At 44.7% G+C, this 25,534-nt stretch overlaps 1 protein-coding gene across 50 annotated transcripts in view; it reads left to right on the forward strand.

Annotated features, from left to right (window-relative positions):
* Positions 1 to 25,534, forward strand: part of LOC105478501 (sorbin and SH3 domain containing 1) — a 253,390-nt gene that overhangs the window by 190,366 nt on the left and 37,490 nt on the right. For 23 of the 50 annotated variants that reach the window (XM_071069396.1, XM_071069405.1, XM_071069420.1 and 20 more), the window contains 7 exons: positions 1,300 to 1,365; positions 1,931 to 2,032; positions 5,662 to 5,711; positions 15,810 to 15,982; positions 16,487 to 17,965; positions 18,627 to 18,712; positions 22,313 to 22,480. In XM_071069396.1, coding sequence (XP_070925497.1) covers positions 1,300 to 1,365; positions 1,931 to 2,032; positions 5,662 to 5,711; positions 15,810 to 15,982; positions 16,487 to 17,965; positions 18,627 to 18,712; positions 22,313 to 22,480 — 2,124 coding nt within the window. The remainder of the gene's footprint in view (positions 1 to 1,299; positions 1,366 to 1,930; positions 2,033 to 5,661; positions 5,712 to 15,809; positions 15,983 to 16,486; positions 17,966 to 18,626; positions 18,713 to 22,312; positions 22,481 to 25,534) is intronic. The other 27 variants (XM_071069430.1, XM_071069435.1, XM_071069428.1 and 24 more) reach the window with 5 other exon arrangements.

The following is a 25,534-nucleotide window of genomic DNA, read 5'->3' on the forward strand; positions in this document are numbered from 1 at the left end:
AAGAAAGAAATGATCATAAGTCATTAGACTTTAAAAAGTCTGCTTCTGCAGATGAACAGTCCAAGTGTATCAAGTGCTTAAAGATGAATGGTAATTGCTAATATCACTTACTTGACGAAATGCAGAATATACATGTGCAGAGATGACATTACTGACCTGTTGCTGTCAGTGGTGAACACACCTTGGAATCAGATTACTTCTCATTTGCAGATGTATTACAAAGAGCCTGGGAATCAGCTTTTTCTTCTAAGTTGTTTTCCTCTAATTTCTATAGAAATTGACGTTATTTCTATATGTAAGAGCAAGTCAGAATTTCATAATGTGAACCAGTTTGAATGCTTCCATAGAGTTGGCTATAATGAAATTTGCACAAAAGTTTAGGAGCTGTTAGTGATCTCCTATTTCTTATCCCCCTAGAGGTCATTATGTAAGAAAACTCAAGTCTAAATGGGCAGAAAAGTGGAAGAGAGGATCCAGAGTTAAAAGTCACCTGTAACCTCTGAATGTTCCACCCTCTGGACTCCTCCCTCATTAAACTTACAACAATCTTTTGGCAAATTTCTGTCTTAGGAATGCAGCTCTAAATCTGACTTGAAGAGTTAAAAGACAAAACAAAAATAACCTTATAGTCCCCTCTTTAAATTCTGGGTTTAAACTCTGTTCTCTAAGAGGGGATGAAAAGTATGTCTCCACCACTATCAAGGTCTAGTTAAATTGTAAAAGGAGATTTTAAAACTACTGGTATGAAATTGCCTAGTGCACTATTTAACACTCATTTTATATGTGGATTTCGTTGCTACAAACCACGGAAAGTACATTTGGTTCAGTCCATTGATCAATCCAGTGATCATAGATTCACATACGTGTTAATACACAATGAATTTTACAGCAGAAGACTGCCTCAAAAATGTAGAATCTTCAGTGTCAATCTTAGTTTGAAAAGAACAATGAGGAATTTAAAAGTTTCTATTTTTGTTCAAATGTGTGTTAATGCTTTTCTTTCCCCCTTCTTTTCTTTTTTTAAGTTTTCAATATTTAGAATCCAATGATGATTTGCTCTTGAAACGTAGACATAGAAACAGACTTCCTAGGTCATGGTCCCAGCTCCCAAGTCCTCAGGCTTCTGCTCCAGCAGGCAGCCTTGTGTCTGTAGGCAGCACCCACTCCCCTTACTTTTGAGTTCACCTTTCTGTGTTGATACAGTTCTCCTAGTGTGCCCCTCCTTGTTTGAGCCAGTCTCCATGTTTGTCTTTATGTCTTTATGCTCATTTCTTCATTTCCTCCTCTGCTTCCCGTCAGCCTCCCAAAAAGATATGGGATTATACTCCTGGAGACTGCTCTATCCTTCCTAGAGAGGATAGAAAGGTAATTCCGCTGTGCCTCCTCCGTTGGACTGTGTGTGCTCTCTAGCCTTGGTTAGTGTGAGTGTGTTGTGGGTTTGTTTTTTGGTTTTTGTTTTTTTTTCTTAAATCACTTTTTTAAAAACTTGATGCTTTTTTTTTTTTTTTTTTTGGTTTGGTAATAAAACTATTTAACAAATTCTCTAAGACATATACTAATGTTTAGAGGTTTTTAAAGCAATTATGTGTTCTTCTGACCAATAGTATTTGTCACCATCACCACACTCTGAAAAAAGAGAAAATAGGCATTTCCTTAAAGGTAGGTTTTTATAGTTCTCTTTGGCAAGTAGAATGGCTTTTTGAAGCTCTGATGACTTCAGGATTTCTGTTTTATATGCCTAATGTTACATTCTCTGTTTTCATGTCTTCAACTAATTTCCAGTGAGCTCTCGTGTTTTAGTCATGCTATCTTGGCCATATGAAAGTATAACACTAAGAAAAAAATTCATTTTTTCTAACTTAACCTTCCATTCTTTCTCCCTTTCGTCTAAACTAAAACCTTCTTTCCCATCTTTTCTTTCTTGAACCAGACTAATCTAGACAAAGATCTCAGCCTCTGCCAGACAGAGTTAGAGGCAGATTTAGAAAAAATGGAGACGCTTAATAAAGCACCCAGTGCAAACGTGCCACAGGTATTTCCTAGTTTTTCTCATGCCATCAGTTCCTTTTCAAGCTGTGCTTTGTTTTCTTCTTTGTTCTATGGTTGTTGATGTAGTTGAGGTGACGGACAGTGATGCTGGCTATTTTAGGCTGCATGGCTTTCTGACTCCTGTTTTAGACTCCTTCCCCCACCCCTACCCAGTTCATTTTTGCTTGGTTTTCTTTTGAGCTTGGCATCTTCCTTAAAGGGGATTCTTCAAATATATGCAGAGAGGCTGCTAAACTACTCTACCTTACTCTCTTCCTCTGCTTTCCAGGGGCGACCTTTTAAGTTCCCTTCCTTCGCCTCTCTCTGCCTTCTCTGAATTTTCAGGGAGCCATTTTTGGCAGTTTCCTTGTCTTTTTTGCAGCCCTGGGAGATACCAACCTCAGAGATCAGTTTCAAAAACTCAGCAGCAGTGCTTTGGGTACCCTTTCTGTGCATGGCGCTGTCAGAGTAGTAGTGTTTGTTATTTTAAAGGTCAGAAAGTTGTCAATGAAAAATGCACTCAGAGGTCAGATGGCCTGGACACACAAAAAGAGTGTTTGAAACTGAGCCTGCATTGATATTTTAAAGGGAGCTATGTCAAAATGTGGTTTATTAAAGGGTATATGAGACAGAGTAAGAGAGAGAGAGAAAGACACCATGGCAAGTAGGTTTCCAAACAGGAAAAAACCAAATGTTCATAGAATTGCCTGGAGGGCTCCCTGACAAAACAAAAGAGACTCTTAAAAGGAAAAGATATCTTTAGAGAAGATACAAAAGGAGGTGGCTTCGCCTGCAACGCCAGCAATTTGGGAGGCCGAGGCAAGTGGATCACTTGAGGTCAGGAGTTCGAGACCAGCCTGGCCAACATGGTGAAACCCTGTCTCTACTAAAAATACAAAAACTAGACAGGCATGGTGGCGGGCCCCTGTATTCCCAGCTATTTGGGAGGCTGAGGCAGGAGAATCGCTTGAATTCGGGAGGCAGAGGTTGCAGTGAGCTGAGATCACATCTCTGCACTCCAGCCTGGGTGACAGAGCAAGACTCCGTCTCAAAAAAAAAAGATACAGAAGGAATATGGAGCTGAGGAGGCCAGGAAGGTCCACAAACCATGACAGGAAAAGTGGAAACTGCTGATGGACCCATACCACACTTAAGCAGAACGGAGACAAGGGGAGTCAGGTCTCCAGCCCCAGTGACTTGGGCGCAAAAGAAGTCATGAGAGCATCAGAGACTCAAACCAGGGAAGGGGTGAAGAGACCGGGGATTTGGCCAAGGGGTCTGGGATAAGAGAGTCAGGAGCCAAGGAGCTGCAGGTTGCTTGAGGGTGTTAGGAATTGGGAATCCAGAGACAGCAGAGCGTGAGGAAGCCAGCAGGGCCAGGGGTTAGGCTCATACTCTCCCTCAGCACTTGAAGGAGCCACCAGAGGCACTGCACACATGGGTGAAGCAGACAGGTGATGGGTGGGGCAGGCGGCGGGGGAGGGTTAGGGGCTGAGTTTCCAATTAGGGTGAAGGGACCAGATTAGCCACTGTGGAACTGAAAGTCCCAGGTGAGAAGAGATCACAACTAGTCCTGGAGTGAGAATAGTGACTGTGGCTGTGGTGAGAGCCCATGCTGGGTGTGCCAGCGTGCAGTGAGGCGGACAGATGCAGGCCAGGTCACTGAGGATGTTGCAGTGGGACAGTTTAACTGGTGTGAAGAGCAAAGAATTGAGGGATGGGATTCAGACGAAGACAACGTTAGGGTTTTGGCCAGGCAGCTGGAAGAATGAGGATGTGAGCACGTCACAGAGGAAAGCCGGGAAGAAGATCAGGGCAGAGGCAAGGTGAGGGAGTTGGCTTTAGGTAATGACCTTTGAGGTGTTGGTTGGGTGTCATGTAGGGAATATCCGGTAGGCATTGGAACTTTAAGACTGGGGTTCTTGCAGGAGGCATGGGCTTAAGATGGGGATTGGAGTCACCTGAGGAGAGGCGATGGTTAAACTCTGGGAGTAGAAGAAGACACCCAACTAGGGAGTAGATGGAGTAGATGAAAGACTGAAGAGGGAATTGTGTTGAGAGAAAGGATGTGAAACCAAGGACTACCCATGGGGATGTTGGGTGACGTGGAACAGTAGAAGGGGAGAGGGAGAGAAAGGAGAGTTCCCAGAAGCAGAGGGAAAAGCGAGTGGTGGAGCAAGAGGAGAAAGTGTGAGATCTTCCCAGAGGTCCAGAAAGATGGACTCCCAGGAAGGTCAGTGGATGTGCTGACTAAGATGTTTCCAAAGGCTTTGGAGGTTGCTGGGTGAGTAGTTCATGGCAGTTAGAGTATACGGCAAAGAATCGGGAGCCTGCAGAGGTATAGCACTGAGTGAAAAGATGTGGCCATGGGAGGAAGGAGGGGAGGGGAGTGTTCCCAGAGGATTCTACAGGGTCAAAGTTTTTTCAAGGTGGAAGACCAGACAGGACAGGTGTTCAGAGGTAGGAGACTCAAGAAGGAGAGGATGGGCAGGCAAGACAGTGCAGCCATGAGGGCTGGAGGATGGATGTGGAGGTAAGAGGGGTGTGCTTTCTGAGGAATAATAGGGGTGGCATGGGGTACAGTCCTCATCGCGGAGCAGAGGTGCCCTCAGAAATGAAAGCACACAAGCCCACCAGGTTTCAGCAGGCAGGGGGCTAGTGGGTGAGTTTGCCTGTTCTTCCCTGTCATTTCCTTTTCTCTCTTTCACAATCTCTTCCTTTTCTTTCTCTCCTTTCCTTAAATGTCTCTTCTCCAAATAATTAGTTTTTCTTAAAATGGTCATTATTAGAGATAAGGGCATTATTTAAGGTAGAAGTATCTTTAAAATTAACCTTTGCATTGATTTATTCAACTACTACCTTATTTTTAAAAACAAGCATGTCAAAGCCTTTGCATTTTTCTCTCAAAGACAACAGAAACCCTAAACTACAGAATTATGTTGCTTTTTCTCTGCATGTAGCTCTTGGTTGTTTTCTTCGTTTTGCGTGGTGCCTGGTAATTTTATAAAACATTCCCTTATTCATGCCGAAATGGTCATTAATAGGGTTGGTGAAATTGCAAATCTCCCCATTTCTGCACTCCTAAATTTGCAGGCATACACAAGTTATCTAAATACAGCGTGGTATTTTAAAATACGCTTTTGTACATTCTGGACCTAAAGTGTTGGGTGACCCTCTCTCTGGATGTGGCATTTGGGGTGCATGAAGGGATCTGCAGTGGGCTCAGAGGGGGTCTGAGGGCTGTGGAGAAGCTGGTGGAGGATGTGCTGTCCATGTCACTAAAGCATGTTGGCCCACGGTGGGCCGTCACCTAGTGACCTGTGACGGAAGATAAGTATGAGCCAGGAGGCCTTCTCCTGACCCACCCAGAGGGCCTTGGCTGCATCCACTGGAAGGCAAAAAATTAGGAAGGCCCACCTGCCCATACAGTCTCCTCCCAGAGAAAGAGCACCACCCTCCACCAGCACTGAAGACCTTTTCCATCCAGCCCCCGTGACTTCCAGAGATCCTGATCTAAACTAGGAAAAGAAATTGACCTCTCTCTTTTTCCTCTTGACTTGAAACATATGAGTCAAAATAAATCATCTACATTATTATTTTTTCTTCTTTTTTTTCTTTTTTGGACATTTACAGAGCTCAGCCATCAGCCCCACTCCGGAAATTTCTTCAGAGACTCCTGGATAGTAAGTTGCTATTTTATTTTGTTTACATTGCTTACTATGTTAAATGTCAGAAATGGGAAGAAAGAAGCTTATGTTTTGGACCCAAAGTGTGTTTTGTTTGTATCAGCCTAATGGCTCTGAATGATGTACAGTTTGGTGATAAGAAGCGATCTAATAGTAGTCTTCAAATTATTTTTCTTCTGTTCTCTCCTCTTCCAAATTAATTTTGTGATGATTTGTATTACCTTTCATGAACTTTCCCCATTTCGGCATCTTTACCTTTAGAATGGGAGTTTATTTGTCTAAGTTTAGAATCAAAGTTCTTGCCTGGCATGGTGGCTCATGCCTGTAATCTCAGCACTTTGGGAGGTTAAGGCAGGAGGATCACTTGAGCCCAGGAGTTCAAGACCAGCCTGGGCAACATAGACGCTGTCTGTACCAAAAAAAAAAAAAAAAAAAAAAAAAAGCTGGGTATGGTGGTATGCACCTGTAGTTCCAGCTATTTAGGAGGCTGAGGTAGGAGGATCATTGAGGCTGCAGTGAGCTGAGATCGTACCACTACACTCCAGTCTGAGTGAAAGAGCTAGACTGTGTCCCAAAAAAGAAAGAAAAAAAATCTCATTTGCTGGTTCTTGTGGGGAGGTGAGTGACTGAGACAGGCCACATCTGGTGTAAAGACTGGGGGAGGGGGCCAGGTGCAGTGGCTCACTCCTGTAATCCCAGCATTTTGGGAGGCTGAGGCAAGTGGATCACCTGAGGTCGGGAGTTTGAGACCAGCCTGGCCAACATGGTGAAACCCTGTCTACTAAAAATACCAAAATTAGCCAGGCATGGTCCCAGCTACTCAGGAGGCTGAGGCAGGAGAATCACTTGAACCTGGGAGGCGGAAGTTGCAGTGAGCCAAGATTGCGCCACTGCACCCCAGCCTGGGTGACAGAGTGAGATTCCATCTAAAAAAAAAAAAAAAAAAAAGACCAGGGGAGGGAGGGGCCAAGAGGGGGCCGAGAAGGGGCTAATTTACCTGATTCTCACATAGACGGGCATCTGTTTTCCTCTGTCAGTTCTTAGGACTCTGTCTGGATGATGCATGCATACCCCGCTCCTTCGTGGGGTGCCACCAGCCTCTTCCCCCTGCCAAACCATCCTGAATCCTATAGTAGGAAGAGAATCCTGTAGCCTTTCTCAGCATTTTGCTATGAAGCTGTTATCCCAGCTGAAAACGTTCAGTGCTACCCTCACCTCCTGTTCTACACGTGTTAAATAGCAAACATTTTAGCTTGTATAGATAAGCCCTCGTGGAGCCTTCCTGTACCCAGGCTCACGTTAGTACCTCTATGGCCCTTACTTCTGTTGCTGTATACCTGAGTTATACTCTTGTATTTTTATAATTGCTAGTGTATTATAAACTCCTCAAGGGCAAGGCCCCAGTCTTCACAGTGCCTGGTGCACCCAATGAATTTACGAAAGGAGCTTGTTCTGGTAGGAGCTTTTCTTATTTTGCCACCATCACATCTGTGTCTTGTTCTTTGAAATATGACAGTGAGGGGAAGACACCCCTATTACCTATTCTAGTAGGGTTGGATAAATCCACAATGAGCAGAGTTGCTGAGTGTATAAGTTTTTTTTGACAGATACTGTGGTCTCTGGGACATATCCTACCTACATTGCTGGAGAACGTGCTTTACAGGAAGAGTTTCATTTGAAAGTCAGCAGGGATTTGGGTATTTGGGTGGAAAAATGGAAAAACTCTCATCTTTTTAGGGTAGTGATCAAAAGCTCTAGCTAGATCCATCATGTTAATTTTTCTTCTATAAATATGTATGTTTCATGATTAATATACCCAGGAGCGTAAGAAGAAATTAAGAAGACATATTAAGATAGCAGCTAGAGAAGCACTGCCTTAGGGGACAGTTCCCGCCTTGAAGAAGGACTGGTGTAAAGTCTCTTGCATTCACTGTGGGGTTGGTGACTAAGTCACCAATATGACAGGTGTCAGGGCTCATGTGTAGCATCGGGACCCATGTCCCCCACTCTGGCTCTGCAGCTTGCTCCCTTTTAAAGAGCTTCCAATTGAGCCAGGCCTTCAGCTCTAAAAATGACAATAAGTCACAGGTCCTCTAGGTCCTAGAGATGTGCCTTCAGAGGTGAAGCCCACCAGATGACCCTAGGCTACCTGCAGATAAAGGATGTCCTCAAGGCCACAGCTCCAAGCAAACTCTCCTTGGTCCCCCCAGGCCACCTCTTTATCCTCAGCTTGTCACTTTGGCAGTCCCGACTGCCTGTATTAACCCTGCTGCCTGCTCCCCTCCTTTACCTCCTCACCTCCATCCCCCAAAACTGCACAAGGCAGAAAGGGCTTCATGGGACAGCTGGCTGAGGGAATTCCCTAGCTCTACTGGATCCAAGGCACTAAGCTCTGCATTCTAATAGGAATGTAGATATAGTCCCTTAATAGTTTTGGGACAAAACACACACACACACAAGTAAGGTTAGTAAATGAAAAGGCAAAGTGGCAAATGCTACCACAGGCAGTCAGGAGAAAGGAGCACAGGCGTTGAATAACACCATTTTAACAATTTATCAGGCATTTACTATGTGCCAGGTCCTGTGCTTGGTATTTTATCTACCTTACCTCATTTAATCTTCTGAACATTCCAAGATGAGGCATTTTTTTTTTTTTTTTTTTTTTTTTTTGAGACGGAGTCTCGCTCTGTCGCCCAGCCCAGGCTGGAGTGCAGTGGCGCGATCTCGGCTCACTGCAAGCTCCGCCTCCCGGGTTCACGCCATTCTCCTGCCTCAGCCTCCCGAGTAGCTGGGACTACAGGCGCCCACAACCGCGCCCGGCTAATTTTTTGTATTTTTAGTAGAGACGGGGTTTCACCGTGGTCTCGATCTCCTGACCTTGTGATCCGCCCGCCTCGGCCTCCCAAAGTGCTGGGATTACAGGCGTGAGCCACCGCGCCCGGCCGAGGCATTATTTTTAATCCCCATTTTATAGATGAGGAAATAGGCACATCAAAGCAGTGTAATGCCGTAGTTCCTCAGCAGGTTCAGGGCAGAGCCATATCCAGGTTAGGAACAGTGAAGCTCTAGACCAAGGCACTGGGGTTGACAGTAAACTCTCATGTGCTCCATACTGATTCAAAATTTGGTAATAAGTTAGCGGAAGATATACTAAGGTTTGATGTTTTTGAGCTATTAAAAAACAATTTAGACCTGGCATGGTGGCTCCCACTTGTAATCCCAACACTTTGGGAGGCCAGGGTGGGGGGATCACTTGAGGCCAAGAGTTCAAGACCAGTCTGGGCAACATGGCAAAACTTCCTCTTTACAAAAAATACTTTAAAAATTAGCTGGGCTTTGTGGTGCATGCCTGTAGTCCCAGCTACTCGGGAGGCCGAGCTGGAGGACTGCTTGCCCGGGAAGCGGAGGTTGCAGTGAGCCAAGATCACACCACTGCACTCCAGTCTGAGTGATAGAGTGAGACTCTGTCTCAAGAAGAAACAAAAAACAACCTTAACCCCTGCCAACAATTTAAGAAACTATTTATGACATTGAGTTAGCAGGATTGGAGGGTACTAATGTAAGCTGATTAAAAGAGCAAATTGTTTTCAGACACTCTGAATGTGCATGAAGACATTCAATCTGTTAATTTACCAAGAATTCTTATTTATATCACTGAAAATAGGTCTTCAAAGTCTCTGTTTTTCAGCTCTCATGAAATACTTGGCAGGAATAAATGAGTTTTTTTCCTCCTACTATTCTCCCATTTGGGGATTTTTCAGTAATCGGGCTTGGTTTTCCCCCAGTTTATCCAAATGAGTAAGATTTTCTTATATCTGAAATTGGTGAGGAACCAGCCTAAGTGGGGCGCCTGACACAAAGGAAAGCTTACAGTAAATGTTTGCTCAATGAATGGATGGATCTATAAATCTTAATTAACCGAAATCCAACTTGGTTAGCACTGAGGCAGGCAGCTTGTAAGTTGAATGTAGCCGTTTTCACTGGTTGGACAGGAATGATGGGTAGGCAGAAACATTGGCAGGACTTGACCTTAACCCAAAGAATGAAGAAGGAGTAGTCACAGGTGGCCCAGGTTCACCGTTTTGTGGCAACCGGAGAAGTGATGGCGTTGTTTTAAGTCCACTTTAATATCTTGGACAGACTTCAGTTGAGAATTTTATTAATTAACCCTGATTACATATGATAATATTAAAAGAACTGGGAATGGAGAGGAATTCACCCATAGTCCCAGTATCCTAATACAACTACAAGTCCTTGCCTTCTATATATATATTTTTTATAGTTAACATCACAGTGTGTGTCCAGTTTTGTACTTTATTTTCCTAGTATTTCAGATCTATAAATCAGTAGTCTTAACTACTCATTATTTTCATTTCAATGTATTTCAGCGTTAACTTCTTTGCCTAACCAAAGAGCTTTACTCTATTTGACCAGCAGGTGGCACTCAAGAACAAGCAGTTCTTCTCTACATGGTGAGGGTGGACTAGCAAACACTTTTTCCCTTTAATCTGATTTGAGAACAAAACACAGATAATAACCTGAAGAACTGTATGAAACAGCAGAGGTCCTCCTGCTCTTTACAAATGTGTCAGAAATCTGTATGCATGTAGGCATTTAATTTTATAGAATCATTTATTCTACTAATATTTATTGAACAACCACGCAAGGCACCAGACATGCAAAGATTAAGCAGATAAACTTCCTGCCCTCAAGGGGTTCCAGGTGTAATAGGGGAGACAGATTTGTAAATAACCAGAGTCCAGTGGGGTAAATGCAATGATGGAGCCCAGGAGGGAGGAGTGAGCACCTATTGTTCTGTGGAGGGAGAAAGGTTAAACTTTATAGAGAAGCTGCAAATCAAATGTGAATAACAATATCATCATAAATATAATGTTTTTCATGCAGTACAAAAGACTATAAAATGAAACTTCTAGAGGATTATCTAGACTCCCTCCTGCAAAGCCACCGTTAACAACAGTTAGGTTTTTTTTTTCTTCTTCTTGAAATAAGTAAATAATTTTGAATGGTGAATGTAAGCTTTGTGAGGCTGGAACTTTGTGTCTGTTCTGTTGCCTGTTTATGCTCAGTAAATATTTGTTGACCAAATAAATGAGCAGTAGAATGACATGATGAGATCTTTTCTAGACAGAGATGACTGGAGGGCGTCAGGGCTGCAGACTCGGGGAGCAATGTGTGTTTGTTGTACAGTTGTAGGTGAGCGATGATAAGGCGGGAGGTGGAGGGCAAAGGGATTAATGTGAGCTGGGTCCAGGACAGGGAAGAAGCAGGACTTGATAACTGATTAGGCTTAAGGAGCAAGGAGAGGGAGAAGGGGACCGATTTCCTGAGCTTTCTGGGTTAGGCGATGGATGATGGTTTGGGACATGTTGAGTTTAGGATACCTGAGAAACATTCAGATGGATGTCTAGAAGGCAGTTGAATGTATGTGTCTAGAGCTCAAAAGAAGCGTCTGTGTACATAACAGATTTGCAGGTGGATTTTTGTACAATCTCCCCATGCCTATTAGTTTTGCAAGTGAAAGAAATTGAGGCCAAGAGAAACAGACTGCAAGTTTTTCAACAAGAATGGGTTTGCCTCCACTGATCCACATTCCTTGCTGGAGTCAAGTGGGAATCCCAGTCTCCAGGACTCTGTCCACTGCCTCCAGAGCCTGCCCATTAGCACAATTGGAAATAGTTGGCCCTAGGATAATTGCTCTGTTCTCTCACTTTATTCTTCCAGCAAGTGTGTTTTTGTTGAATCCCCTTGAAACTCAGCAGCCAGCTCTGCATCTTAGCCAGAGGCTGAATTCTCTGTGCTAGCTCTTCTTGCTTGCTCTTCCTGAACCAAAATCTGGCTTAATCAAGGCTGCTCAGAGCTGAGCTTCTGAACTTAACTTGTTTGGTTAAGTACTCAGCTGCTATTCCTGATTGGGCCTTTCTCAACCAGCTGAGGGGATAAGGCGGCTTCTCTCATCCTCTCTGGTACCCTTGAACAGAGCAAGTACTCTGTGACCTTGGGCAAATGACTTTGACACTCTAGTCTTCAGTTTCCCCTTTTGTACGGCGAAACAAATGGTCTCTCTTCAACATTAGAAGTGCTGATGGATATGATACACTTAAAAACATTGTTGTGGCCGGGCACGGTGGCTCACGCCTGTAATCCCAGCACTTTGGGAGGCCAAGGTGGGCAGATCATGAGGTCAGGAGCTCAAGACCAGCCTGGCCGACATAATGAAACCCCGTCTCTACTAAAAATGCAAAAAAAAAAAAAAAAAAATTAGCCGGGTGTGGTGGCAGGCGCCTGTAGTCCCAGCTACTTGGGAGGCTGAGGCAGGAGAATCACTTGAACCCGGAAGGCAGAGGTTGCAGTGAGCCGAGATCACGCTACTGCACTCCAGCCTGGGCGACACAGCATTGTTGTAGAGCTCTTAGGTATTGTTTTTAAATGAGGAGTGCCTCGGTTTCAAAATGTTGCACATCTGGAAAAAGCATGTTTTGTTAGCTTTGGTATCAGAAAAACAATTGGCTGTGGCAAATCCATTCTGAGAGATTTCCTGAGTGCTGGTTTATCGTTCTGGTAGGAAGCAGGGAAAAATGGTGATAATGGGTGGAATAAGGCCAGAGAGTGAGGTGGCTGAGGGGTTGGGGTAGGGTGAGATCTGACCATTGGTGAAGTAGAGCAGAGGTATGAGGTCAGGCAGCCAGTTATGGCCAAGAGTCATGACAGAACAAAGTTATTAGGAACTTAGGAAGATGACTTAGAAGTTCTGGCCAGGCCAGGTGTGGTGGCTCACTCCTGTAATCCCAGCACTTTGGGAAGTTGAGGTGGGTGGATCACCTGAGGTTAGGAGTTCAAGACCAGCCTGACCAACATGGCGAAACCCCGTCTCTACTAAAAATACAAAAATTAGCCGGGCGTGGTGGCGCACGCCTGTAGTCCCAGCTACTCGGGAGGCTGAGGCAGGAGAATCACTTGAACCCAGGAGGCAGAGGTTGTAGTGAGCCAAGATGGTGCAACTGCACTCCAGCCTGGGCGACAGAGTGAGACTCTGTCTCAAAAAAAAAGTTCTGGCCAAAGCTGAGGCAATTCAAAGGATAGCAGGCACAGCAGAATGGAAGCTGTTGTCAGTCACTCTGTTAAAAGAAAAACTTTAGACAAATTAAATTTAGCAGATTTATTTAAGGTATAGAAGGATTTATGTTCCAGCAGCCCTCAGAACCAGGGGCAGTTCAGAGAGCTTCACCCAGCAACATGGGCAGGCAGCATTTATAAACAACAAAAGACAGTGAGTACAGCTACAGCTGGATTGGTTGCAGCTCCACAGTTGCCTGTTTGGGCATTTATATAGACATGGGCTGATCAGTTGGTAGCCTGGGATTGGCTGAAGCTTGGCTGCTGTGATTGGCTGAGACTCAGCTACTTGTTATAAGAGCATACTTTTAGATTGTAGTTTGTTTACGTAGTTAGGTTGCAGAAGAATAGGAACTCAAAGTATGGAGGCAGCCTCAAGCCCATTTTAGTTTACTGCTCTCCAATGCTGAAGGAGGTGTGGTAGCCCCAAACCAGGGTGGGCGGGGCTTCAGACACCGTACCTTCAAAAGAGACCTCAGTCACCACAACTGTTGGTCAGCAAGGATAAAGGACATCTATTCATGGATGTTTTTGCTGTTGGGGTTATACAAAAAGAGGAAACATAGCATTAAACTGAAGGGCAAAATCAGAAAATGCAACCAAAGGGAAGAGGGTGGATAATGAATAGGAAATTTAGAAAAGGGACATATTTATTTTTAATTAGGAAATTCAAAATTATAAGCCAGTTTAAATCAACTCACATTTATTTAAATTGGCATATGGTGCCGCAGCCTTGCAAGCTACCCTCAGGTTCTTCCAACTCCTCTAAGTAAAGAGGAAAAGCATTTGACCCCCACATCTAGGCCAGAGTGAATGAAGAGGGCCCTGGGGGAGCTCTGACCCCCATCCTCTGCAGTCCCTTGAAATAGGGTGGGTAAAGCCCTAAGCCCGAGGTGGGTACAAGGTGAGACTCAGTAAGTGGCAGCTCTGTGAGGGGATTGTCAGTGCCAGAAGCAATAGTAGTGCTCAGGGAACTTTATTATTCTAAGGTGGAGATGTGGTATTCTACCAGAGTCCCCACCTCGTTTCCGTTTCTGACTTCTGCATCTGGTGCCACTCATCTTAGGGGTGTATATATGGTGAGTAACACTCAGCGGTGATGGTGTATAGGGAGCTGGCGCATCCCTCAGCTCCCCTCTGGTTCCCATAGTGTGCAAGCCACTGCCTTCTTAGTTGTAGGGAAATGTTGTATCTATCAATAAAACAGGAGCTGAAGGTTGGGCCCAGTGGCTCATGCCTGTAATCCCAGCACTTTCGGAGGGCAAGGTGGGAGGATCACTTGAGGCTAGGAGTTCAAGACCAGCCTGGGCAACATAGCGAGACCCTGTCCCTACAAAAAAATAAATTAATAAGCAGTGAAATAAAACAGGAGCTGAGAGAGAATATTATCTGTGTAGTACTCAATGGCCTGGTTCAAGTTCCAGCCCTGCCATCCTGCTAACCTGCCTACTTTGATACGTTACTGAATCTCTCAGTGCCATGTTTCCTCATCTGAAAAATGGCAGAAGTAGGATTGTTAGGATTGAAGTGAGAATGACCAATAGGCACAGTGCCTGCCATGTAGGATGCTCACCAAGAGGCGTGTAGAGTTGTTTTTGTTGTCATTATCAGTGACCATGGGGACTCAGAGGCTGCAGTTATGCACAGAAAGAAAGGCCAGTTTCCCGAAATGTAAAAGCATCACATTATTCATCATTGCTGGATGAGTAGAGGGAAATATAGCTGGACAGATGTGTGATCGAGCAGTCATAGTTTGTGGCCCCTGTAGAAGCTAGGTGGCGGGAATATGGGTGTTCACTCTGTAATTCTTTAAGCTGTTCTATATGTTAGTTGATGTTCACAATGAAACAGAGGGATGAAGGAATTCCACCTAGCAATGGGTCTTCAGAGCTGAAAAATCTATTTTGATACCAGTAACCTGAGTTCGGTAGGAATAAAAGAAGCCCAGCAGAAGCCTATGTGGTTCTCCGGGACAGGAGTCATTCACTTAACTGAGAAATATATGTGTGTGTGTGTGTGTGTGTGTGTGTGTGTGTGTGTATGCATGTGCATGTCTGTGCATGTACGTGTCTGTTTGTGTGCGTGTGTGTGTGTGAATGACAGTGTGTTAGTGGCAGGCATAGAAAAGTGGGATTAGGAGAAGGGAGGGACTCGGTGAGTAAGTACCCTTAATTTTTTTTTTCTGTGCCTCACCTCATTCCAAAAGGAATTTGTGGTAACTTGCAGAAATACCTTGATTTTAACAAGATAAAAATAAATGGAGGCTATAAATGAGCAATCATTTATGTTCATACTGCATGTCATGTCATAATCTTCTGAACACAAACTTTGAAAGAAGTGAGTGCCAATGTGGCCGTGACACTAAGAGCCCATAGAATCCCAGGTTCCAATTTCACTTGGTCACTGATTTTCCTGGATACCCAAGACAGTTGGGCCTCCCCCTTTCATTGATGATTTTAATATTCCAAATGCTTACGAAGAATAACCCAGAAAAATAATCCAGGTAGTGGACTTGGAGTAGCTGGCACTGCCTGGCTACATGACAGAGGCACCCCTCATGTCCTCGACTGCACCATCTTGCGTGCAGCCATTGGGTCCTCCTGCACTCCCCTGTGTGTGATCTTCCCCCTGTTCTTCCCTATCCTTCCTCCAACCCTTTTTCCCCAGGCGGCGGCGTTCCACAGAATTTTTCTTTTAAAGCGCAAATGCAGCCATTTCAGTTAGAGAACTTTGCTATTTGGGCAAGATTCCTGAGCATTCGGGGCTCCATGGGCCTGTCTGTAGAAATGTGTGTCTAAAAAGAGCACTCTTTAGAAAGGACAGTTGTTGATTAGGATGCTGGCTGTATTTCTTGTCCTCAGCAGGTAATGTGCTGTTTGAAAAATGTTAAAAGCACTAACTCCTATTCTTACCTTTATTTTTTCCCTTTTCTCTCTTTCTTTCAAAATTACCTGTTCATAGTATATATTCTTCCAACTTCCATGCAGTGAAGAGGGAATCAGATGGGGCTCCTGGGGATCTCACTAGCTTGGAGAATGAGAGACAAATTTATAAAAGTGTCTTGGAAGGTGGCGACATCCCTCTTCAGGGCCTGAGTGGGCTCAAGCGACCATCCAGCTCGGCTTCCACTAAAGGTAATTAACTGGGTGAAGCCTGCAAGGCCTCCATCTCCCATCCACCTCCATTCACTGAGCGTCGGCCGTGGTGAACCTCCAGCAATGGGGATTAGTCGTGCCTTGTTCAGACCCACATCCAGGCCTCAGAGCCCTCTTAAATTCCCTCCCCTATTTTCTTACCGGCCATTTTTCTTTCTGGTTTTAATAGTTTCTGTTCCTTTGACACCCCCAACCTTGCTCTCCTTGAAGATTTCTCTCTCTCTCTTTCTCTCTCTCATTCTAATTACCTTTTCTTAAAAATTAGCTGAGCTTTAGCCATTCCTAACTCTAGCAGGGTAGGCATTTTTTGTTGTTGCATCCTTGCACCTGCTTTGCAGCACAGATTATTTTGCTTCCGGACATCGACTGGAGATTTTTTAAAAGCCCTTATGACAAATGAGCATGTTACCTTTCCTTTTTCTTTTTAGCAGCTTTCAGCTTTAACCTAATGGGTCTATTTATTTTATTCTGCATGCTTACCAGTGGATCGTAAAGGTGGGAATGCTCACATGATTTCTTCATCTTCAGTCCATAGCCGAACGTTTAACACTAGCAATGCGTTAGGCCCTGTGTGTAAGCACAAGAAGCCCCTGTCAGCGGCGAAAGCCTGCATTTCGGAAATCCTTCCTTCCAAATTCAAACCCAGGCTCTCGGCTCCCAGCACTCTTTTGCAGGAACAAAAGAGTATCCTCTTGCCCTCAGAGAAGGCTCAAAGCTGTGAGAACCTTTGTGTTTCCGGTTCTTTGAATGATTCCAAAAGAGGCCTCCCGCTCCAAGTGGGAGGGAGCATTGAGAACCTGCTCATGCGCTCCCGACGGGATTATGACAGCAAGTCGAGCAGTACCATGAGCCTCCAGGAGTACAGCACCAGTGGCAGGAGGCCCTGCCCTCTCTCAAGAAAGGCTGGGATGCAGTTCACGATGCTTTATCGGGACATGCACCAGATCAACCGAGCTGGCCTCTTCCTGGGCTCCATCTCCTCCTCCTCGAGTGTGCGGGATCTTGCCTCCCACTTTGAAAAGAGTAGCCTGGCATTGTCCAGGGGTGAGCTGGGCCCCAGCCAGGAGGGCTCGGAACACATCCCCAAGCACACCGTCTCTTCCCGCATCACCGCTTTTGAGCAGCTGATTCAGCGGTCCCGTTCCATGCCATCCCTGGACCTGTCCGGCAGGCTGAGCAAGTCTCCCACACCTGTGCTGTCCCGGGGCAACCTGACCTCAGCCCGCTCGGCCGAGTCCCTCCTTGAGTCAACCAAGCTCCGTCCCAAGGAGATGGATGGGATGAACTCCAGTGGGGTCTATGCCTCCCCAACATGTAGCAATATGGCGCACCATGCCTTGAGCTTCAGGGGCCTTGTGCCTTCTGAGCCCCTCTCCACCTGCTCTGATGACCTGGACCGCTGTTCAAATATCTCCACTGACAGCAGAGAAGGCAGTAGCAGCAGCGTTCACGGAGATTTCCCCAAACATCGCCTCAACAAGTGCAAGGGCACCTGCCCGGCCTCATACACTCGCTTCACCACCATCCGGAAGCATGAGCAGCAGCAGACCTCTAGACAGCCCGAGTGGCGCCTGGATTCCAGAGGGGACAAGAGCACCCTCCTCAGGAACATCTACCTAATGAGCCCCCTTCCTTTCCGGCTGAAAAAGCCCCTCCACCACCACCCCAGACAACCTTCTCCTGGTGACTCCTCAGGCCTCCTGGTAGGCCAGAAGCCAGACCTCCCCAGTCAGCCCCATCAGGACCGGCCCCCTTCTGGGGGGAAGCCCGTGGTTCCCACACGCCTGTCTTCCCGACAAACCATGGCCAGGCTTAGCCGCATCTCAGAGCCCTCTCAGGAGAGACCCACGGCCCTGGAGGACTACCCAAGGGCCATTAATAATGGAAACTCCGTGCCATACTCAGACCACAGCCTGGACAGGAACAACAACCCACAAAGTGAACTGGCACCATCCCGCGGAGGTGGCATTTTGTGTGTTTGCCTAGTCTCACCTGCCCGTCCCTCCACTTTGCTTGCATTATCCCTTCCTCCTCTGTGCCCTTGGTGCTCATTTTCTGGTCTGTCCTTTGTTTTCTGTTTGTTTTGCTTGGCAATTAATCATGGCTCATAGTGGCTGCACTTCTTTAAAAACAAAGCCCCCATGTCATTTAGACTAACCACCAAACTGTGTTTCGAAAGAAAAATTGGCCGTTTAGCTCAACTGAGAAATGTGTTCATTTGAACTCTTGAACCCCTTGCTGTTTGTACCAATCCCCAACATATCCCGTGGTTTTTTGAGAGGCAGCCTCTCTCAATGGCCCTATATGTGTGTGAGTGTGTGCCTTGTCCCTATAAGGTCCTGCACGCCTCTTTGTTAGGGAAACTTTACAAAGAAAGTTCTCTCATTTTGCTCACCTTTTGCCTTCTGAGTAGTTTTCTTTGCATTAAAGTAGTTGACAAATAAATCCAAAAAATGGGGCAGGGGGTGGAATTTTTTTTTTCCTTCAGAATTCGACCATTGATCATTGATCAAGAATGACTTTAAAATTTTGATATTTATAATAGATGAAAGGTGAACTATTTTCCCAAGCTGGTTTCCAGCGAAATCTTTGCCTGTTTTAACTCTACTTTGTTGTTTTAAAGATTCAGAATCGCCAAGACATTTTATACCAGCTGATTACTTGGAATCCACAGAAGAATTTATTCGAAGACGTCATGATGATAAAGAGGTAAATCCCATCTTTTAAATCTCTTAGCTTTTGCTTGGAAAAATTTATGAAGAAAATAAAGATTCTAGACATCTGTCAGAGAGGTGACATGGTCTAGCAATTGGAGACAAAAATTGAGGCTTTCACAAGTGATTTTTTTTATATGACATAGGCTCAATGTCATATAAAAAAAATCACTTGTGAAAGCCTCAATTTTTGTCAACTTATTATTATTATTATTTTTTTTTTTTGGTCAACTTTTCCAAAAAGTAGGACTGATTTCCCCACAGGCACTAGGTTATAAATGCCAAGTCCAGCCAGCACTGCTGCATGGGAGATACAGAAAGAGATTGTCCACTGCTGTACTTAATGCCCTGTAAGCTGGAAACCAGAGTTCGCTCTTTCATCCCCCCTCAACCCCACGCTTGATAATCCCTAAGGAAATCTGCCCGCATATTTCTCCAGTACTGCCCACCCCTCTGTTGGCATGAAGCATTGTTCAAATTGAGAAGGGTGCAATAGGAGAAAGGAAAATGAAAAACAGTAATGGCCTTGATACATTTTATAAAACAATTTGAGGAAGTTGCCTGTAACTCTGTTGCCTTCAATTCAGAAGAAGGCAGATACACCAAGAAATGCTGGAAAACCCCAGCCAAGAGCTTCAAAATGTGGATATTTTCTGGTAGCTACTGAAATGCCTGTCCTGCCATGGGGTGACTGGCAGGGCCTGGGAAAGAGCCCCTTTTCTCGGGGATTTGGGAAGAGGTGATTCTTTGTATCAGTCAAATGGGCAAAATCACAAGCTTCTGCTGGGATAAAGCATTGTGATGATACATGCTTTCTGGGCCTCACATCCCCAAGAAAAAGAGTCCTAGAGATTAAACAAGCTCCCGAGCCCATATTCCTGAAATGAATTAAGAGATGGAAAAATCACATTGACCTGGTAGGAGTCGGGGAGGGAGTGCATGTGTACACAACTCTGTCCCATTCACGTTCAAGTCTGAAGCCCTTTTTCTCTGTTGTTATGCCTTGTTGAGTAGTTCCAGAGTTTAGGTGGGGTTTCCTGAAGGATTTAGGATAAGGCTGACTTGGGGACCAGTGGGATGATGATAATTATTGCCACCAGATGGCGAAACAAAAGACAAAAATAAAAGCACCATGGCCAGGCGCGATGGCTCATGCCTGTAATCCCAGCACTTTGGGAGGCCAAGGCAGGTGGATCACTTGGGCAGGAGTTTGAGACCATCCTGGCTAAAACGGTGAAACCCCATCTCCACTAAAAAAATACAAAAAAATTAGCCGGGCGTGGTGGCGGGCGCCTGTAATCCTAGCTACTCAGGAGGCTGAGGCAGGAGAATCGCTTGAATCCGGGAGGCACAGGTTGCAGTGAGCTGAGATCGCACCACTGGGCACCAGCCCAGGCGACAGTGCGAGACTCTGTCTCGACAAAAAAAAAAAAGAAAGAAAGAAGGTTAAACCGCTGTACCTCTCCCCATCTCCGGGCACAATTGAACAGTATTCAATAAGAAACTTGCACCTGTCCATGGAAAGAAACAAGATAAAGCATCTGATGTACAGTTATTATTGTGATAACTCACTAATGATGAGTATCCATCAGGCCATAGAGCAGATTCATTTCTATAGCTCTTTGTTAAATATTTCCTGCCACAAGATACAAGATTCCCATGTATGTAGGCCGGGGCTGCTATGATGAAGGAAGATGAAATTCCATGTTAGTAATATAAGCCCTAGTCTCTGACCTAGAAGGTTCTATGGGACAATTCTTGCCTACCACATGGGAGGTGTAGTTTATCTAGTGGCTTAGCAATGGATATATTAGAAGTTACATAAGAAGGCGAGCAGTTGTCTCCTGAATAACACTGGCTCATAGATCCTTAAAAGTTTTGTGTCTTTATCCATGGTTTTTGGCTTATCTGGTTAAACTACAGTGCTGAGGGACTTACTAAGGTCAGATTAAAGTACTGGATTGGGAGCTTTGCCCCATTTGATGTCCACTTCCACTGATTATGTTTAACTCCAGCCAGAACACAAGGGGCCGTGAGTAAGAACTGTGGCAGTCTCAAGCATCACTCCACTCCCATGGCTACAGAAGCAGCTCACACTTCCCAGCTCGTGGGATGTTAGTCAGGCCCTCCCCATTGCAAATGCTTTATCATTAACATGGATTTTCAGAAAATGAGAACATATCAGACTTGGCAGGAACATCAGTGGTCATGTAGCCAAGCCCCTGGTTTAGTCCAGGAAAGGACCACAGCAAGGTAGAAGCTTGCCCAGGGCTGCATAGTAAGTTAACCTATACCAATAGCAGAGCTAGAAACCAGGGCTCCAGATGCCTGGACCAGCACTCTTTCTATAGCACTGGGCTTCTCAGAGGACTTTCTCATGTCTTTTCTCATTTATCTTTACAACTTACTTGAGTACTGGAAATCCCACAGCCATTTGATGAGTTGTCACTTTGTTATTTGTAGTCTCTGGAGAATCGGCCCACCCTCCTTTGGGGTTGCATGTCACATGAGGCATTTAATTGCCTGCTGGAAGAAGCCTACTGTTTTCCAATGCTGAGAATCAGTTCTAATTCATGCTTTCCTATAAGGAAAGTTAATCCCAGGAAATTAAGATTGTCTAGTATCAGAAAACACATTTAAAATTCTGTTCCGTGGGGTCATTTTAATAGGCATTGAGGGCATTTGGTAAAAAGCAACATTGTTTGATTTTTCAGAGAAGCCTTTAAAAATAGAAATAGATGACTTTTTCCTTACTCTAAGAGAGAATATTTCTTCTAATCTCAGGTACCATTATTCTTAGGGTTTTTTTTTTTTTTTTATATTTATATTCTTTGTCATTCCCTTTAACTCAGCTTCATTTCACCCAGTGAAGAAATCATTCAGTAAGAAAGCAACTGATGCTCTCTGTCAGCCACATAATTAGCCTGTGGTGTATATCCTAAGGCCTTCTAAAAATTGTGCCTAGGGGAAGACTTGGCTGTCTAGAAGGGGCTTCATCTTTTCTAAAATGGGCTGCTCCACTCTGTCAAGAGCATATTAGAGTAATAGATACAGGAATCACAAAAACGACCTGGTGCCATAGACTTCACTAGCAAAAGCCTGTAGCAGGTTTAATAGGCCTGAGATGGGCAGCAGGAATTGGCCAGCCCTGGTCCTGCCAGGGGAATATGCTGTGGGAATATATCCTTGCCTAAAAACACGGTAGAGATGGCACTTCCAGCCTCCCGCTGCCAGCCCAGCATGGTTGGAGATGCCCTGGATGGGAATGCCCCTGGCTCACCTGGCCTTTTGCTGCCAGGAGCAGGAGGCTTTGGACTGCGCTGGGGGTAGGTAGTTTGCTGGACAGTGTAATCATGTGGAATCATCCTTCCCCTATCCCGGCTTTCCCAGTGAAGTGCCGCCTCCTTTCTATAGTGCTCGGAGGGTGGTTACGATGGGAGTGTAGTAGCTGTGGCTCTAAGGCCCTTGTGACAGCTGACCCTTAAAGCCTCTGCCCCATTCACCCACCACCTCCTTCCCTAATTACTTTTGTTGGCAGTTTTCTAATACGCTGGAACAGATGATTCACTGCCCATTTTATGCAATTTTATGGCAGAAACTTTTAGCGGACCAGAGACGACTTAAGCGCGAGCAAGAAGAGGCTGATATTGCAGCTCGACGCCACACAGGCGTCATTCCGACGCACCATCAGTTTATCACTAATGAGCGCTTTGGGGACCTCCTCAATATAGACGATACCGCCAAAAGGAAATCTGGGTCAGAGGTCTGTTTTGGTCACCTCAATCTGCTGCTTGACCCAAAGCAATATTTGCCTATTTGCCTCCCCTCAGCATTGCCCTCTGTAGGCCAATTTAGTTCTCCAAACAGCATTTGTCATCCTGGCCTCCCTTAGGCTTGCTTTGGCTTCTTGTGGCTGGTAAATAGACATGACCTCATTATGTCCTGTGCTCTGTATGTTCAAGCATGCCTGGCTGGGGGACCGGGGTCTGCTGGCACATGCCCCTGTTGCATGCCTTAGAGCATTGGCTGCCTTCGTGAGTCCAGCCCTCCACATCCTGCATTTTATCATGCTACTGTGTTGCCTGTGCGTTCTGCTTAGAAACCTGATACCTGAGTCCATATGCATTGGTAGCTATGGTGTGGACAGTTACACAATTCTTCTTTGAAGAGATGGTTAATGAAACTTTACAAAAGTTAGCTTAACAATACTTTGTACCATTTACGAAGGCCTCCAAATTTAGTGCCATTAATTTTGAAATAGAGAACAATGCTGCTGCTCACGTGTAGGTGGATGAACTGTGTGAAGCGTTCAGTAGTGCTGCAGTAGTACGCCTCACTGAAGAATTTTGAAGCCCAAAGACTTTCGCAGTTAGGATAAACCCACAGAGAGTAAGAGAGTTCTCCAAGGGATGTTTCATTTGTTCTTTTAGTTTTGACATTTCCAAGCCTAGGTTATGAAAGCTTAATATTATAAAAGGAAAGAGAAGAACAAACTTTGAAGTGATTTTTATCCAGATCTTGGCCTCCTACACTAAGGTCAACATGTTGAAATTCTCATGCTAGCCAAATGCTGGATCTTGCGTAAGAGTTTATGCTTTGCCGTGTAACCCTTAAGTAGCCCCACTGAAGATGATCTCTTTTAGGGAAAATGGGCGTATCTGGGATTTGGGGTGGGAGCTAGGGAAATGGGGGAATAACACCCAAAGTATGTACTGTTTTATATCCTTTCAATACAGTAGCTTAATATTTATGTTTATTTATTTATTTTTTAATTTTTATTTTTCTCTCTAGAAGCATCATTGCCTAGTCATTTTTTTTTTTTTTTTTTTTTTTTGTAGAAATATGACTGGGCATAGTGGCTTACACCTGTAATCCCAGTACTTTGGGAAGTCAGGGTGGGAGAATTGCTTGAGCCCAGGAGTTCGAGACCAGCTTGGGCAACATAGTGAGACCTCCATCTCTAATTAATTAAGTAGGTAGATAGATTGGTAGATAGCCAGATGTGATGGCACGTGTCTGTAGTCCAAACTACTGGGGAGGCTGAGGCAAGAGGGTTGCTTGAGCCTGGGAGGTCAAGGCAGTGAGTCACGGTCATGCCACTGCACTCCAGCCTGAGCAACGGAGCAAGACCCTGTCTCAAAAAAAAAAAAAAAAAAGTGTCTGGGAAGAAGAGATAGTGAAAAGAGGGAACCAAATTAAAAGAAAGAAGGCTGGCTGGGTTTAGTGGCTCAAGTCTATAGTCCCAGCACTATAAGAAGCTGAGCCAGGGTGATCACTCACGGCCAGGAGTTCGAAACTAGCCTACACATCATAGGGAGACCTCATCTTTACAGTTAAAAATATGTGTGTATATATATAATATACATATTATAATATATATAATATTATATTTTATGTATATATAAAATATATAGAAAAATTAGCCAGGCTTGGTGGTGCATGCCTGTAGTCATAGCCACTTGGGAGGCTGAGGTGGGAGGATCACTTGACCCCAAAAGTTCAAGACTGCAATGAGCTATGAACACATCCCTCCAACCTGGGTGGCAGAGTAAGATCCTGTCTCAAATTAAAAGAAATTTGAGCCTGTCTCAAATTAAAAGAAAAAGGAAAGCTGGGGAAGAGAAGGAGACTCTAAAGTGATGGAGAAAAAGAAAATCTATCAAGGAAGAAGCAAAAGTTAGCAAGTGTTAATTGCAAGGGAAAGATAGCCCTTGAGTCCTCAACGTTCCAGCTCCTCCTCAAAATGGCCCTTCTCAGAAGGCTCTGAGCATGGTTTGTCCTCACCGATAGTCCTGCCTGCTTGTAGGTAGAAGAAGATGGGAACAGGTAAAGGCACTAGGGCTGCACACTTACACATGTACTTGATACATGCAAACAGAAATGCACCATGGGTGGAATAACCATGGACAGAGGCAGGCAAACTCTGCTCAGTGAGCCTGCCTCCCTTCTAGAGCAAACTCTGACAAGTGCGTTAGCATCCCCCGGAGGGCTTGGTAAAATACAAACCCTGGATCCTATCTGCAAAGTTTCTGATTCTGCTGTGGGGCCTGAAAATTTACATTTTTAACAGTTTCCCAGGTGATATTGGTGATACCAGTTTAGAAACCACATTTTGAGAATTACTGCCCTAGAAGTTGACTGATGGACTTGAAAAAGTAGAGACCAACACATCCCAGGTGCACCACACTGTGTCAAGGCACTTCAGTCCCATTCAGTAGGACTGGGGTGACCACTGGTTCTGTGTAAGACCCTATGGGAGGCAGAAAGAACTCTGTCTGTGTGCCCTTGGGGAGCTGATAGTGGAAGAGTCTCCCTCTTACACAGTTATCTCTGTCCTATAGTAAGTAATACAATACTGTGAAAGCCAGAGGAGGGAAAGATGGATTCAGTCTTGGAGCTACAGGGAGATAAAGAGGGAGAGGATGCTGCTTTGTATAACTACCAGTGACTCACATACACGTCTCAAGAGTTTAATGGAATCAGTGAATTTTAACAGGCCTTCAGTGAAAAAAATCTCACCACCCCCCATTATTAACCTAAGTCCACTTACAAATTAATCATAAACTACAAATCTATATAATTATATTGATTTAATTGATAGGAGATACTGTTTTGACAGAACTCAGTTACCAGAGTGTGAATGTGGTGCTGCTTTGGTATAAATTTTTTAAAGTTCACACAGCTCTACAGCTGGGTGACATGAGGTAACCTACTTCCTTGTGTTTTTCTATTGGAATCACTGTAAAATTCGTATCCTTATAATTTTGGTCATTTAGTTTTCTCTTGTAAACTTGTCATTTATCATTAACCCCACATG

This window comes from Macaca nemestrina, chromosome 9 (assembly GCF_043159975.1).
Source record: "Macaca nemestrina isolate mMacNem1 chromosome 9, mMacNem.hap1, whole genome shotgun sequence".
NCBI lineage: Eukaryota > Metazoa > Chordata > Mammalia > Primates > Cercopithecidae > Macaca > Macaca nemestrina.